This window comes from Canis aureus, chromosome 7, assembly GCF_053574225.1.
Source record: "Canis aureus isolate CA01 chromosome 7, VMU_Caureus_v.1.0, whole genome shotgun sequence".
Lineage (NCBI taxonomy): Eukaryota > Metazoa > Chordata > Mammalia > Carnivora > Canidae > Canis > Canis aureus.
In genome coordinates, this window is record NC_135617.1 from 64,573,587 (window position 1) to 64,590,400 (window position 16,814).

Below are 16,814 nucleotides of genomic sequence, written 5' to 3' on the forward strand. Positions count from 1 at the left end.
ATGAAGAGGTCTGCGCGGCCCGCGGCCCGGCGGGCGGGAAGGTCACCCGGCAGGTGCTAAGGAGGCCGGCGTCCTTCTAAAAGGCAGAAGGGGAGGCTGTATGCGGGCACCCCATAGGAGTGCCCAACTGCTACAGGCACCTGCACCTGCTGGGAGCGGACCCCGAGCTGGATGGACACGGTGCAGCTGCCCTCAGGAGAGCCCCGCAGCAGGTCCGCGGTGTCTTCACGCTTTAGATTTTTTTTTTTTAAGTTTTTATTTACTCACGTAATCTCTACACCCAACAGGGGCTCGATCTCGTAGCCCGAGATCAAGAGTCCGAGGCTCTTCCGACTGGGCCCGGCAGGCGCTCCGGCGCCTCGACCCCTAAGCACCGCCCCCGAGAGGCTGGCGACGCGGCCGCGCGCACCGAGGAGGGACCGACGGCCCCGCGTCCCGCCGCACCAGCGTCACAAAGCCCGCGCTCGGGGGCCGGCCCGGAGCCGCCAGCGCGCAGGCGCGGCCCGGAGCCGCCGCTGCGCAGGCGCACTGCAGCCGGACGCCCGGCACCGCGGAGAGCCGGGGCCCCGCGAGCGGGAGCGCGCTCCCGAGGCGCGCGCCATGGAACAGCGGTTAGCCGAGTTCCGGGCGGCCAGGAAACGGGCCGGGCTGGCGGCGGAACCCAGCACGCGGAGCCACAGTGCGCAAACCGCAGGAGAGAAGGCGGAAGCGGCCGCGACTCCCAAGGCAGCCCCAGGCTGGCTGACACGGTTCCTCGTGTGGAAACCGAGGCCCGCCAGCACCCGGGCCCGGCCCAGCCTCGCTCAGGTGAGAGGGAGGCCTCGCCCCCGGGACCTGGCTTCCGGGACGCCGTCTGCGCCTCCGGGCAAGCCTCGGTCGGCGCCCCGCCCGCGCCCCGCCCGCGCCCCGCCCGCGCCCCGCCCACGCCCCGCCCACGCCCGCGCCCCGCCCACGCCCGCCGCCTGGTGCCCCGCGGGCCCCGCCCCCGCCGAGGAGCAGGCCCCGCCCCTCCGGCGGCTCCCACCGCGGCTGGCGGCGCTGGGCTGCTGCGCGGCGGCAGTGCCCGGGCGTCTCCGGACACTCGTGTCAGCGCTGATCCGTGGCTTTGACATTTTTTTTTTCCCCCAGCCTGCGACCCACGCAGCTCCTGTTTGCAATCGGGAAACGAGGGGTCTAGGGCCCTGGAAAAACGCACCTCTGCCCTCGAGTTCCTCACAGCGAGTGGTTGTGATGCCCTGCGGCTTCGGGGAAGCCTCTCCTCCACCACTTGCAGCCTCAGCCCTCCGCTAATAGGGCGTAAAGGGTCTAATTGGATACTGCTAAGAAGTGGCAGTAGCGAAGTATTTCTCTGACTTCGCACCTCGGCCGCATGCAGCCCGGACAGCCTCTGCTCTAGACATGGCATTTGAACACAAAACTTGCAAAAAGTGGTCCCTCTAACTGCGAGAGGTGGCCGTAGCTTGTGCACGCTTGTGCACCGCTGTTGAACTAGGGAAACGTACTCAAGTGCAACAGTAAATGTTCAGGTGAAAACAGTATTTCGATGAGTATTACAGACTTGTCACCCTTTAATTCTTGGTATCCTCGTGTTTTGCAGATGAGCTTGATGCCCATCTGTATTTTCGTTTCGTTTTCACTCAGGAGTGATGCGGCAAGGGGCCTTGCAGGTGTGAGATTGGATTATCTGTGTTGGAATACAGGACACGACACCGAGGGAAATTCGGTGCTTTGAGACAATCTGTGACAAAGTCTTTGTATCTCAAAAGTGTAGTGAGAGCCAAAAACCCCTTTTGAAAATGAAAAATGTACCGAAGCAGAAGTGTACTTACTCCTCTTAAAATTGTTTCTCTTAGTTCATTTATTATTGCACAAAATCTGGTTTTAGGCAATTTTTTTTTTTAAACCAACGAGAACTCATTGTTACTCGATTTTGATTAGATATTATTCTCCATGACATGCAGGGTTCCATCAGACTTAGAGAAAGAGTTCAGCAGGGTCCAAACAATCCCATTTCCTTGCATGCAGTTTGTCTCAGGGTAACTTTATTGTTGATTAGAACTCACTGAGCATAATCGCTTAAGATTTTAGAATCTACTTCCCTTACCCTTTTTCCTCTCTGCAGTTAAAAAACAATGTCTAACCCACACAATGAGGATTTGCCTGTAATGTCTCATTTCCAAAGGACTATGAGATCATTGAATTGGACCCAGAGAAGCTGAGCTTGAGAAAGTTTCCATTAAAAACCCAAAAGCTGATGTCCTGACACAAGGATGACAGGACATGCTGGACTCACAGTTGGTTCTTATTAATTACTCTGTTTTTCATAAGGAATTCTGTCTTAAGCACATTTTCATTGATTCTGTTATCATTCCTGGGTTTGCTCTGGTGTGAAAATTCTCATTAAATTGTTTTTTTTTTCCCCTCCCAATTTACCATCCATCTCTCTTAATAATTTTGCTGACGGAAGGTGGCTTGTCAGAAATTTCTTTAGCCTTCTATTTGTAATTGCTTCTTGGTTGTCATTGATAAGGAAGCATCCATATCCTCCGTCTGCCACTCTTGAATTTAGCTTGAAGAAAACAGTCCCCAAGATAAAATATTTCTTTCTGTGACAAGTTTCTACCACAGTAAGCCCAGAATGCTTATGACTTTCAATTCTGCAGAACCACCCCCCTCTGCCCCGTCTCCCTCACCAGGCATACCCCCACAGCAGCCCCAAGTGCCCACACATCCTGTGACTTCTCACCCCAAGCCTTGGCTCAGGTTGACCACTGCTCAAATGCTCTCCTTCTTTGGAGTCACCTGGCTAAGCACAGCCTTTGCATCACTCCCTTGGATCTAGGAATCCTCTTTTAATATCTTCCTTTCCCTCGCCATCATTCATTTATTCAGCAAAATTATATCCTGTGCCCACTCTGTTCCAGCTGCTGTCCTTAATCCGAGGAAACAGGGTGATAAAGGTCGATGAAGCCCTGTTCTCGCAGAACACACATTTGCTTTGGGGGCCACAGACAATAAACAAAAGAGTGGAATAATGAATGCTATGAAAGGGGAAAAAACAGGATAGTGTGATAGTGAGTTGGGGGGGTGAGAGATGCAGAACACCTTTAGATCGAGTGGGCAAGGAGGACCTCATTGAGGAGGTGACATTTCATAAGGAGGAGCCACTTTTGGAAAAACCCAAGACAAGGCCAAGGGCACATGTGGTAACATTTTTTCTGAGGTTTGTAGGCGAAGAGGGAGCCAGCCAGGTGGTATGAAGGCAAGTGGGCATTCGGCTCAAAAAACCACAGGTGCAAAGGCCCTGAGGTGGGAAGCAGCTTGGTATTTAAGAAATGGAAGTATTTTCCCTAAAGGATGCCCCCATGTGCTGTGACCACCACAAACACTTCCATACACAGCTTTTATAGCAGAAGCCACACTGGTACTAACCACACTGGTACTAAAGCCAGTGCCAAATAAGGTAAAGGAATTTCTGTATCTCCCTTCTTGTTTCTTTTGCTAGTTGGTTTGCGGCTTCTACCCTCCTCCATCTCCTTCTAGGTCTAACCCTTCCTCTTGCCATCTCCCATAAAGGCCCCTTAATTAAAGTACAAAGGGCTTTGGAAGGAGACCATCCTAGGATTCTAGACTAACCTCATCTCTGCCTATCACTAGCTGTGTGACTTTAGGGGAGTAACTTAACATCTCAGTGTTTCCTTATCAGTAAGTTGGGATTAATAGTGCCTGTCTCCTGGATTACAGGATATCTTGAAGGCACCCAATAAGTGGTGGCCATAAGCATTATTCTTTCTATACTCCCTCAATAATAAATTCAGTCTACTATGAATTTCAAGTCGTATACATTCCAAGTATATTCTGTATCCCTCAGTCCATCATTTCTCTCTGACTTCTCCATCACCCCCCTACTTATGCCTGGTCCTCCTGCATGAGCTGCTCACAATTTACCTGCTTTTGCTCTTGTAGCCCATTCTCTGCTTGGCAGCCAGAGTATAGTTTTAAATATAAATCAGATTATATTAGTTCCCTACTGCGACTTTCAGTGATTTCCCTATTGTTGCACACTGGTCAAATTGGAAAGGGACATTTATTTACTTAACAAATGTGTGTGTGTGTGTGTGTGTGTGTGTGTGTGTGTGTCAGAAGGGGGTGTGTTGCTGATAGCATGTTAAAGGCTTTTCCAATCTCCCTGAAAAAGTGTAATAATTACAACATTGACACGAAAAAAGGTTCTAACAAAATGGAATTTCTGAAGCAACGTAAATCAGATGACCTCCGTTTTTTTATTGAGACCAAATGATGTTTGTGATCCCCTTTTAAATTATCACAGAATGGGGGGATATAATTGAAGAAATGAACTAGAAGTTATGCTCTGTATTGAGAAACTGTGTGTGAGGTGCTGTGTTTGGGTCTAGAGATGCCAAAAGATAATGAATGGCAGTCCATTGGCCTCCTGGTAGCAATCTAGGGACCTGTGTGACCTGCATTAAAAGAAAAACAACTGGCAGATAGTTTGGTGCTTAGTGAGAAAGAGAAGCAGTTAGTGCTCTGGGAGGCTGAGGAGGCACCCTCTCTCTGTTGATGGCCGAGGTCAAGCATACACATTTCTTTTTTTTTTTTTTAATTTATTTTTTATTGGTGTTCAATTTACCAACATACAGAATAACCCCCAGTGCCCGTCACCCATTCACTCCCACCACCCCCCCGCCCCGCCCTCCTCCCCTTCTACCACCCCTAGTTCGTTTCCCAGAGTTAGGAGTCTTTACGTTCTGTCTCCCTTTCTGATATTTCCCACATATTTCTTCTCCCTTCCCTTATATTCCCTTTCACTATTATTTATATTCCCCAAATGAATGAGAACATATAATGTTTGTCCTTCTCCGACTGACTTACTTCACTCAGCATACATATTTCACCAGTCATGCTGGCCTCGAAAGAAGGCAGAGGGCTGAGGAATGGGTAGGAAGTGGAGCCTGTCCCAGGCTACAGGTGGGCAGTGTCTTTGGGTAGTAACACCTGTTGAACTGTGGTAGAAATCCATTGATAGAGCAGTGGATTGTGGATTGTGTTGTACACGGAATTTTTTTTAGGCCGTTGTTTTTCAGACTGCAAACCGTGACCTATTGGTGGTGAAATCAATTTAGAGGATCTAGTTCTCTGTTAAAAATACTTAAAAATGGAACAGAAAATGAGGATTTCATATGTGGTGAAGGTATTTATTGGTTTGTGAAACTTTTTCTACATATATAGCTGGGCAACGGTACAAAATGTATTTCTTATTATGGTCCATACCCAAAAATGTTGAAAAAATACTGGACTAGGGCAGCCCCAGTGGCGCAGCGGTTTAGCGCCGCCTGCAGCCCAGGGCATGATCCTGGAGACCCTGGATTGAGTCCCATGTCAGGCTCTCTGCATGGAGCCTGCTTCTCCCTCTGCCTGTGTCTCTGCCCCTCTCTCTCTCTCTCTCTCTGTGTCTCTATGAATAAATAAATAAAATCTTAAAAAAAAAATACTGGACTAGAGCTCAGGCCTCTCTAAAGCTGCCTAAATATCTGTGTCTCCTGTTAGCACCCAACACAGGGGTCCGTGTACTGGCACTTTTCTGTTGAATGAATGGAAGGCCTTGCTTGGATTCCGGCCCAAGGAGTTTGAATTTTAAACTTCAGGCAGTAAAATTTGTTGAAGGTTTGTGAATAAGAGATTGATGGGTATTTTAGGAAATTCACTTAGCAGCTTTATGTAGGATGGTTTGGAGAGGGAAGAAATTGGAGGCAGGGAGTCCAGTTAGGAGAGACTGCCTGGACCTGGGGGTGTGTAGGACCGTCCTGGGATGGAAAGGTTGTGGCTATACTGATGATTTGTTTTTAATAAGTGGAAGGGATTTTTATTTCCTGTTTCTGGTATACTTCTCAGTTTAGAATCATGTCACTCACAAAACTATAGCTCATCTAATCAAGTCAATAAACATTAATTCTGTGTGTAAGCATTAGGTGTGGTTGTTGCATTATCAATTACTGGGGAGTTTCTGTATGGGGCACAAGTTAGCCCTTTATAGCAGAAGACTAATCTGAGGAAGTGACTCCCATGAATGGGAATCCATCTAAATGCTGTAAAGTTTTTTTTTTTTTTTTTTTTTATCAAGTCACACACATCTCAGTAAGTGCAGATCAGTTTCGATTCAGTCGGAACAGGGCATGTGAGTTCTTTGGAGATGATTGTTTTAGAGAGCAGGGCAAGAAAATAGAAATCAATGAACCGGAGGCCTTCTCAGGGCAATGAGAACTCTCTCTCCAAATTGGTTTTGATCTCTGAGCCCATTACTCTTTGTTTGTTTCTGTGTCCTAGGAAGTGGCTCAGCCTGGGAGCAGCACATCACAGCCACCACGGAATACAGCCATTCCTCTGTCATCGCCCCGGGACCAGTCTGTCCTGACCAGCATCACTTTCCTGAAGGTTCTTCTCTGGTTGGTCCTGCTGGGACTGTTTGTGGAACTGGAATTTGGCCTGGCCTATTTTGTCCTGTCCTTGTTCTACTGGATGTACGTCGGGACACGAGGCCCAGAAGAGAGGAAAGAGGGAGAGAAGAGTGCCTACTCTGTATTTAACCCAGGCTGCGAAGCCATCCAGGGCACCCTGACTGCAGAGCAGTTGGAGCACGAGTTACAGTTTAGACCCCTGGTGGGGAGATAGACCAACTCTGTTGTCATGCAGCTAGCCTCACATGTAGTCCTCAGAGCCCTTCTGTGTGGGCTTGCGGGTTTGACTTCAGGTGCCCAAGAATAAGGACAGCTTGCAGGTTAGTTCTGGGACGCTGAAGTGCTACATTCTTTCCCAGATCTTTTGCTGCAGTTTTATCTTTGAACTTTTCTTTGGTTTTAGTGAAACCCTGTGAAAGATACCACTGTGGATCTGATGCAATTTATAAAAATTACCTACTCAGGAAAGTGATCTGTTTGTCTCATTATTTGAGAGAGATGGTTTTCAGAGCATTAGAAGGGCACTGAGGAGGTAACTTTAAAATACCCAGCTGTTTAGGGACGCCTGAGTGGCTCATTTGAGCATCTGCCTTTGGCTCAGGTCATGATCCTGGGGTCCTGGGATCGAGCTCCATATCAGGGCTCCCTGCTCAGCCGGGAGCCTGCTTCTCCCTCTCCCACTATCTGATGCTCCCCTTGCTTGTGCCCTCTGTCTCTGTCAAATAAATAAAGTCTTAAAAAAAAAAAGTACCCAGCTATTTGAAGGAATGGGGCAGTACATCAGAACTGTGTATTAAAATAAGTTTTCTTTAAGTCTTTTCATATTTATAGCATTTTTTTTTCCTGGAAAGTTTAAGCTGCAAGTTTTAGTTTTTGTTTTTTGGGATTTTTGTTGTTGATATTGTTTGTTTTTTGTTTTGTTTTGTTTTGTTTTTGTTTTTCCTTCCTGCTTTAAATCTTGCTTTTTTTCTTTTTGGTCATTAATGGTATTGAAAAAATATCTTTTTTTTCTTAATGAGAAATTGTTTTTTAAAGATTTTATTTATTCATGAGAGATGCAGAGAGAAGGCAGAGACACAGGCAGAGGGAGAAGCAGGCTCCCTGCAGGGAGCCCGATGTGGGACTCGATCCTGGGACTCCAGGATTATGACCTGAGCCAAAGGCAATGTTCACTGCTGAGACACCCAGGCGTCCTGAAAAAATGTCTTTCAAACATCTACTTTTCAACAAAAGATCCCCGTTGCCCATCACCATTTTTCACTCTCCTCAGTTATTCTGCTTCTACTCAATGAAGGAAGATGAGACAAAGTCCTAAGTGACAGGTGTGAGGAGGGATTTCACAAAGTCAGTGTTGATAGATTTAGTAACTGGCTATTGATGAATTCAACAAGAAAATAATTCTTGAGTGTATTCAAATGAGAACTATGGAAGTGGAACTCCAGACTTACTGGCAACTTGGTTTGTTTCTTATATTCTGAGGGCTCTAGAATAAGCAGCCCTGTCACCTGTGGCCTCTGGTAAGAAATTATGTAAATGGTGGTAAACAGACATGATTTCAGTTGTCCTTCCAGTACAAAGTTAGAGTTTGGGTTCATTAAATTTGGGCAAAGTAAACCACTAAATACCTTTTTTATGAGATCACACTGATGAGTAAGTAGAGTCTGGTTTTAAAGCAATAGTTTTTTCTAAACTTAAGATTTTAAGAAATTAATGATTCCTCCATAAGTTTTCATAACTTCAGAATGCAGTTATTCTTACATAATGACAATAACTTTAATACTTATGAGATGTCATTAAATAATAGATGCTTGTTGCTGAATTCTTTTTTCATTCTTGTCTGATTTGCTTCATACAGCACAACCTTAGCTCAATTTAAATTTAACTCCTATTCATTGAGTGCCAGTACTCTGGCTGGCGTTTGAGATATGATAGTGAAGAAAGCAGACATATTCTTTTTTTTTTTTTTTAAGATTTTATTTATTTATTCATGAGAGACAGAGAGAGAGAGAGGCAGAGACACAGCAGAGGGAGAAGCAGGCTCCATGCAGGGAGCCTGACATGGGACTCAATCCCAGGTCTCCAGGATCACGCTCTGGGCTGAAGGTGGTGCTAAACCGCTGAGCCACCTGGGCTGCTCAAGCAGACATATTCTTACTGCTCTGAGCATACAGTTCAGCTGGGACGGTGGTAGACAAAGTAAAACAAGCAATATCAATAATAGAGTGAGACAGGGCGCCTTGCTGGCTCAGTTGGAAGGGCATGTGACTCTTGATCTTGGGGTCATGAGTTCTAGCCCCATGTTGGGCATAGAGATTAAGTAAATAATTTTAAAAAATAATAGAGTGAGGGAAGTTTCAGTTGTAGGAAGAATACAGAGGGTATACTCTCATGATCACACTTTGAGGCTAACTAACTGCCTTTGTTGAAAATTCTTCTCACCTGCTTAGAATCTCTCTCCAGCCCTTTGCTGATTGGGAGTTTAGCTGTCGCTCAGATGTCAGTTCATCTCTTGAGCTGAATTCTCTTTACCTCATAAAGAAGTCTTCTGCAGGTTCTGTCTAACTGGGCCCCTAGAAAGTGTGGGAAACAGATGAATCCCTATTAAGCAGGCAAGTTTTGATTGTATTTAAGATACATGATTTCATTTCCTGATTTATTTTCTTAAGCCTTTCTTCATTTCCCTGCTATTTTACTTGGGCTTTTACATTTCATACAAGCCAAATACAAGGAAGAAATATCCCTGATCAAAGACTCACTACAATGCCCAGTTCAGTAAGCATTGTTCTAGGAAAGAATTTTCATTTCAAAAATGTGTAAATCAAACTTTTACCTAAAGCAAAGGGCCTATAACTCTGAACTGGGAACATGTGATCCAATTAGCAGTCTCAGCAGAGACTTTGTTTAAGCATAGGAGAGACTCGACTTAGCAGTGGACACCTCACTAGCATTCTTTGAAAATGTAGCTGTGTATAATGAGGTGGAGCTTGATTGCCTTAAGCTCATCTTTCAAGGGATTTTCTGTGCACAATCTATCACCTCTCCTAGCTCACCTCTTGCCAAAGGTTGCATATAATGACAGCATTAACTTCTAGGAAAAATGGGGTGTGAACCAATTAAATGCATGGCAGGGAGGAGAGAAAAGGACAGTATGTATTTGCTGTTCTTATCAGACCATTAGGCTTTAGGTGCAGTCTTGATTTCCTGAATTTAGAAAGGCCTATTGATCACAGAATTTCCACTCAGGGCCCTACCATTAGCTCAGCAAGCAGCTTCCATTAAAGGCTGCTTCTGTCACCAGGGAACTTGAAATCCCAGAGATGCATTCAGTCCCTATGATTGCTGTGTGCACGGGTTGAGGTCATTTCTGTCTGAACCTTACAAGTACATTGGTTTTTGCTTTTATTCACATTATCCTATCTTGTCTATTCATAGACACTGTTAAACGAACCTCTGCTTGTAGAGCTGGAAGGGACCCCAAAGTACCATCAAATGCATCCCCCTCACCTTGGGCACGTTTATTCCTGGCCAAATATTTTTTTTTCCTAGTGACCCCTAAAGAAGAATCCAGGTACAAGATGTAGGCACTTTTTAGGAAATTCTTTACTGAGACACTTGAGCCACCCTCAGTGCCACTCCATGTTATTTCTTATCTAATCTCAGGGGACATGGAAAATCCTCCAGACTGGTGAAATGTTACTCTGTTCTCTCTCAGTCCTCTCTGTTCTGCAGGCTAAATCACCCAAATTGTACCTCTGGGACAATCATTTCCAAGTTAGCCTTGACCCATTCTGAAGGTTCTGGGTCAGGGCAGGGTGAATGTCCCCGTTGGTAGGTGCAGTGACTTTTCTCAAAAACTCTAGAGTTTTGCTGGTGATGATTTAGGTATATATATTTTATGCTATTAGGGTTGTGCTTTGAGTTGAGGTCTTCCACATTTGCCTTTGACTGATCTCTTCCTTAAGATTAGGCTCATAAACTGTGCTAAAATTTAAAAAAAAAGTTACACAATTGACAGAATGATGATCCTCAGCTGGGCAGAAGAAAGTAACATTCTAACTGCATGTTTTCCTGCCCCTCTCACTGTTGACTGTTTACCAGCAAATTTGTATTTAGGCTTGGCGCTGCTGGGGACCGGTAAGTGAGCTTGTGCTGTCAGTGCACACTGTTCCACTGTGAGAGCCGGGATACCTGGTGGGGCTGGGATGCCATGGAGCATCTTGCCACCAGGGGGTAGCACGGAGCTGCTGCTATACATCCCCAGCCCTTCTCCCTACACTTGATAATTTATGTGATGTGGAAAACCCACCGGGCTGTTTATCTGAACCACTTGTGCTACTTTTTTGGGAATTCTTTTTCACTCTAAAATTCACAGAGGAAAGGGCTCATCAGAGGTCCTGGGAAAGGCACAGAAAACTACCAGAAGTGATTTATACTGATATTTTAAAATAAAACAACAGCCCGTCTCTAGACTTAGCAGGCAGTACTGTGCTTTGAAGGGGTTGGCACTGTGCTTGTCTATATCAGCTTTGTTGGAGGCGGCCTGGGGGGGAAGGGGGATACTAGAAACTTGTACAGCCGGTGGAGAAACTTGATCCCTAAGCCCAAGAAAGTAAAATTTGAACTGTGTGCTCTGGTCTTTTGTCACCTACTTTTTTATTTTGCAGCATTGGAGCATTGGGTTAGACAAAGATTTGGATCTCTCAAAAAGCTGAGAGAGAAGACAAAGTACACAGAGAACCACATTATAAAGGCTTGTAACACAATACAGATGTTTATAAAGGTCTAAGCAGTGTGTGTGTGTGTGTGTGTGTGTGTGTGTGTGTTAGGGGAGGAGTCAGCAGGAGAGATCACTTTCTTTTTTTTATTTTTTTTATTTTTTTTTATTTTTTATTTTTTGAGATCACTTTCAAATCTAAATTCTATACTGAGTAGGATTGTCATTTTTAAATGAACAATTCTGAGTTTCCTTAAGTCATAGATGAATATTTTGAAAAGTGTGGACTATGGGCCACCTGCATTAGAATCTCTTGTAGTGATGTTAAAATTCAGATTCCAGGGCCCCACCTAGACCTGCTGCTGGAGAATGTCTGGGCCTAGCACCCTGAGAATCTGTATTTTAGCAGCCTCCTTCGGGCAGTCTCATAAGCCAAAGTTCACCAAAGAACAAGAACCACTGATATCACAAATGTTTAAATAGGAAGGAAACTTAGCATATATTAGATCTAAGCAAAGAAAGATAAGTGTTTTGTAAAGGGGCAACAAGGTTCACCATTTTTCGAACTGTTCATTTGGAACACATGGAGAAGAACACATGCATGGCTTTAAAATGCTGAGGAACTAACTCCAAAGACTATAAGGTAATTAAAGATGCATTATTTTTGAAGTTTTCTTTAAAAACAATTATTGCAGGGGCACCTGGGTGGTTGAGCATCTGCCTTTGGCTCAGGTTGTGATCCTGGGGTCCTGGGATCAAGTCCCATATGGGGCTTCCCCTGCAGGGAGCCTGCTATTCCCTCTGCCTATATCTCTACCTCTCTTTCTGTGTCCCTCATGAGTAAATAAATCTTTAAAAAAATTATAAAAACAATTACAAAAAGAAACACAAACTCGTTTTAAAACATTGGAATCATAAAAAAGAATATTTTATTTTTGTACTTGCATACAGGAGTTCAGGAGGCATGTAAGTTTTACAGGGGTAGAGTCTCCCTCCCCCATGTCACACTATTCTCTGTCCAGCCCACAAACAGTAGCACACTATGCACACTATTCTGCTCATTGCTTTCTTTTTTCTCTTTTAGGTTTTGGGCTTTATTTACACACACTTAATATTTTTATGTAAGAGAATGACACAATCTAATTTTAATTTTTTTATGTATTTTTAAGTAAATCTTAAATATTTATTTAATAATTAAATATTAATTTATCTTAATGTTTATTTGATAGGGAGTACAAACAGCAGGAGCAGCAGGCAGAGGGAGAGGGAGAAGCAGACTCCCTGCTGAGCAGGGACCACAATGGGGAGCTGGATCCCAGGACCCTGGGATCACCACCTGAGCTGAAGGCAGATGCTTGACCGACTGAGTCACCCAGGCACCTCCCCCAATTTTCATTCTTAAGAGATCACCTGCGCTATCACATGGAGAGTGGATTCTCTGTGTCCTTCATCTGGCCACCCACCCACCCATCCATTCACTTATGGAGCACCTGACCTTTTTGTTCCCATTGGTGAAACTGTTTACATTACTTTTTATTCAACTATCTTTTAAGATTTTTTTTTAACAGATTGAGAATATGGCAAAACTATTGGATTATGAAGTATATTTATACATTCTATTTTTTGTGTTACAGTAGAAGGTTTTAATTTGGGGAAACCAATAATATTAATGATAATGATAATAAAAAAACTAAATCGGAATATCCTAAAAGTCAACACAACAAAAATCACAAATATTTTAGAAAAGGAACCAAATAAAATCTGTTACCATTTATTTCCAAAAAAGATACATTTGTGCATTCGTTAGTTTAATAGCATTCTACTGAATAAATTTTTTTTTACTGAATTCTTTCATTGGTGAAAGAATTACAATTCATAAATGTGACCAAATGAGACATAATAATCTATAAATAGCACCTGCTTTTTTAAACTTCTCTGAATACATATCTCTCCCTATCTATCTGCCCATCTTTATCCATTGATCTGTCTGTCTTCAGGCTTGAGTTATTTCTTATGAAGAGAATCAGAAGCCTAATGGACTATCTAACATGGAGGTTGATGGAGGAACTAATCTTTGCCAGGCCTGGTGCTGGGCTCTTTTCTCGAGTTCACAGTCAAATGGGAGAGGCAGCTGATAATCAGATAGTTACAGGATAATGTGGTAAGCGCTCTGACAGTGTGATGTCTGAATGCAGGCTCTGGTTGGAAGGGGCCAGCCTCCTGAAGATGACCTTGTACTGAGTTTGAACAAGTGTCAGCTACTTTCTGGAAAAACAGGCGGGGGCAAAGATAGCCTTTTAGTCACCTGAAACCACCTAGGAAAAAGGTGACAAACAGAGGGAGACTAGCGTGCTTGGGAAAAAGTGTGTATTCTGAGGACTTATGTTACTTCTTCCAACTGGTTGTGTGTATATATATATATATATATATATATAGCCACCCACCCACCCATCCATTCACTTATGGAGCACCTGACCTTTTATACATACATAGATGTCATATATATATATGAAAGCTCTTGATTTTGGTATATTTGTTATAACTCTTGTCCTTTGTTGAATTTTCTTACTAAGTATAATGGTGTTTCACTCGCTTGCCTGGATTTTCCACATAGATAATTATTTTCTTTTCCAATAATGTAAAATTTGACTCCTCTTTTCCCAGCTTTTACACCTCTTGGTTTTTTCTCTTTATCTAATAACATTGACTAGAGCATCCAGAAAAATGTTAAATCAGAATGATAGTCAATGATGTCTTTGTCTTGTTCTTGACCTTATGAACAGGTTTTAGTATTTTCCCATTAAGCATGCTGCTGGCTCTAGGGTAAGTGGATAGATAATTATCATCTGTATTTATGTTATTAAAAGGTTTTTTCTTCTTAAATTAAGAATGGATGTTACATTTCACAAAATCTCTTTCAGTGTAGTGGAGATTGATTATGTGATTTTTCTCTTTGACCAATTAATGTAATAAGTTTAAATATTTATTCATATTAAACCATCATTTTATTCCTGGAATAAATGACCCTTTATTTTATTTTATTTTATTTTATTTTATTTTATTTTATTTTATTTTATTTATTTATTTTTTAAGATTATCTATCTATCTATCTATCTATCTATCCATCCATCCATGAGAGACAGAGAGAGAGAAAGGCAGAGACACAGAGGGAGAAGCAGGCTCCATTCAGGGAGCCCGATGTGGGACTTGATCCCGGGACCCCAGGATCATGCCCTGGGCCAAAGGCAGGCGCTCAACCGCTGATCCTGACCCTTGATTTTAATGTATTGTTCTTTTAGTGGATGATAGACTCTGTTAATATTTTTAATCAATAATTTTCATGAGATTATAGAATTTTTTTGTATTTTTTAGGTTTTGGAGTACATAAAAAGCCTACTTTTAAGTCTTCGTTACAGGTTGTCCCCTCTCATCATTATAAAAAGCCATGTTTGTATTCTTTGATGCTTTTTGCCCTGAATTCATCCTTATCTGATATTAAAATTGGGACCTTTGCTTGCTTTTGTTTGCATTTGCCAAGCATGACTCTGTGTACACTGTGGTTTTCAGCCTGAGTCATTTTTATCAGGTATGTTACTTGTATACAGAGAATAGTTGAATTTTACTTTGTAATACAGTATGAGACTATTTTCTTTTTTTCTTTTAATAGGTAACTTTAGCTCATTTATATTTATTGAAGTCTTGTTTATCTCATCACATGTTTGCTTTCTTTTTAACTTACAGTACTTAATCCTTTGGGTTTTTAGGCACTATTAATATCATGTAAAAAAGAAATGTAAGAAGTTAGTATTTCCACCTTCTCCCAGCTTCACTCCTCAATACTCAGTCCTCAATCCTATTGACTGTTAGTTGATTTTACATTTTAAATATAATTACTTGATTTATTAGCTTTAAATTACATATTGTTACCTGTGGCTATGAAAGATGTGGAAGTCAATATAACTACACTGCTTTACACTCCCTATCCATTTTTCTTTCCTCATTTTATTAGTCATATCATCACTATATTGTTTAGATTAATAAGAGCCACATTCTGTTCTTTGATTATCACTTATACATTTGTTTTAGTCTTAGTCTTGCCTATAATTGATATTTTTTCACCTAATGATAAGCTACGAATAAATTCTCACGTCCTTCTACAGTATTGATTTTGCCAGCCGCTAATATTTCTATTTAGATAAATGTATCATTATTTATTTAGCCAATCCTTCATTATTAACCTTTAAGTTGTAGCCAGCATTCACTAGTATGAATAGTATAAATAGGCTAACCTCTTTGACATGTAAAACTATATTTCAAACTCTTAGAAAAGAGTAATTGGAGACCAATCAGGATAGTGATCTCAAATGCTAGTGACCATTCAAATCTTCTGGGGATTGTTAAAATGATTCTCATTCTGGGGCACCTGGGTGGCTCAGTTGGTTAAGTTTCTGCCTTCGTCTCCGGTCATAATTCCAGGGTCCTGGGATTGAGTCCCACATTGGGCTTCCTGCTCAGCGGGGAGTCTGCTTCTCCCTCTGCCCTTCCCCCTTGCTCATGATCTGTCTCTCTTTCTCTCTCTCTCTCACTCTCTCTCTCAAATAAATAAATAGAATCTTTAAAAAAAATTCTGATTCTGTAGGTCTGGTCCAAGGCCTAAGATTCTACATTTCAAATAAGCTCCAACATGATGCTGATGCTACAGGTCTTCAGACCATACTTTGAGTAGCAAGGTACTTGAATATGTATTGTGTCTGGAATTTTGCTCAAATGAAAAACAAAAAGCTAGAAAATGTAGTTGTAGCAGTGGTTCTCATTGTGTCTTTGTGATGCATTTAATATATTAGGAAATTATTATTATTTGTGAATGTTTGTTTTGCCATTTTATTAATGCACCTGCAAGGTGACTCCATGTTATACATCTGCTTGCTTGCCTGGGTCTATCAGGGGTGTGTTCATGGGAGTCTATCAGATGTACATTTTTTAAAAAGGTTTTTAAAATTTATTTATTCATGAGAGACACAGAAAGAGACAGAGATATAGGCAGAGGGAGGAGCAGACTTCCTGCAAGGAGCCTAATGTGGGATTCAATCCCAGACCCCAGGATCATCTCCTGAGCCACCCAGGTGTCCCTCAGATGTGCATGTTGCTGCCATACAAGAAAAGGCTGAGAACCAGAGGACCAGCAAAAGCTGAGTTCAGACAGGCACACTGAAGTGAGCTGGTGAAAGGAAGCCTTATAAATGATGTCTGCACCCCTAATCCTTGGAGATGCATCTTTCATTTGGTGGTTGGTTGGTTGGTTGTTTTTTTATTGGTTTTAGCTTACCAGGACCTACCAGGTCCTGTTCTACCAAGTGATCTGGCCCCTGCTTGCCTCTCCCTGTTATATTCACTTCCTTCATGTTCATCATATACAAGGGTTTAGCAAAAAAAATAAATAAATAAAATAAAAAGGTTTTGCCTTTTTCTGTAAAGGGCCAGACAATAGTTTTGTTGGCTGTACTGTCTCTGCATTACTCTGCTATTACTTTGCTATTGTAGAGCAAAAGCAGCCTTGTGTGACAATATGTGAACAAATGACGATGCCAACAAAATTTTGTATATAAAACCAAGCAGTGAACCAT

General features: G+C 42.6%; 1 protein-coding gene and 1 long non-coding RNA gene across 7 annotated transcripts in view; one reads left to right on the plus strand and one right to left on the minus strand.

Moving 5' to 3' along the window:
* Positions 1-437, minus strand: part of LOC144317574 (uncharacterized) — a 62,335-nt gene extending 61,898 nt beyond the window's left edge. For 2 of the 6 annotated variants that reach the window (XR_013383584.1, XR_013383582.1), the window contains exon 1: positions 268-434. This is a non-coding gene — a long non-coding RNA (uncharacterized LOC144317574). Of the gene's footprint in view, positions 1-267 lie in introns of all 6 variants that reach the window. The other 4 variants (XR_013383581.1, XR_013383583.1, XR_013383580.1 and 1 more) reach the window with 4 other exon arrangements.
* An 83-nt stretch (positions 438-520) lies between these two features.
* SAYSD1 (SAYSVFN motif domain containing 1) lies at positions 521-6,948 on the plus strand. Its single transcript, XM_077904156.1, has 2 exons — positions 521-807; positions 6,346-6,948. Exons 1-2 carry the CDS (start codon positions 601-603, stop codon positions 6,688-6,690), a joined length of 552 nt encoding a protein of 183 aa, XP_077760282.1. The 5' UTR covers positions 521-600; the 3' UTR covers positions 6,691-6,948.
* The last annotated feature ends 9,866 nt before the right edge of the window (positions 6,949-16,814 follow it).

Coding starts and splice junctions, on each gene's coding strand:
- SAYSD1 (XM_077904156.1), top strand. CDS start 601: ATGGAACAGCGGTTAGCCGAGTTCCGGGCGGCCAGGAAACGGGCCGGG. Junction 808..6,345: donor CCCGGCCCAGCCTCGCTCAG/GTGAGAGGGAGG, acceptor TCTGTGTCCTAG/GAAGTGGCTCAGCCTGGGAG.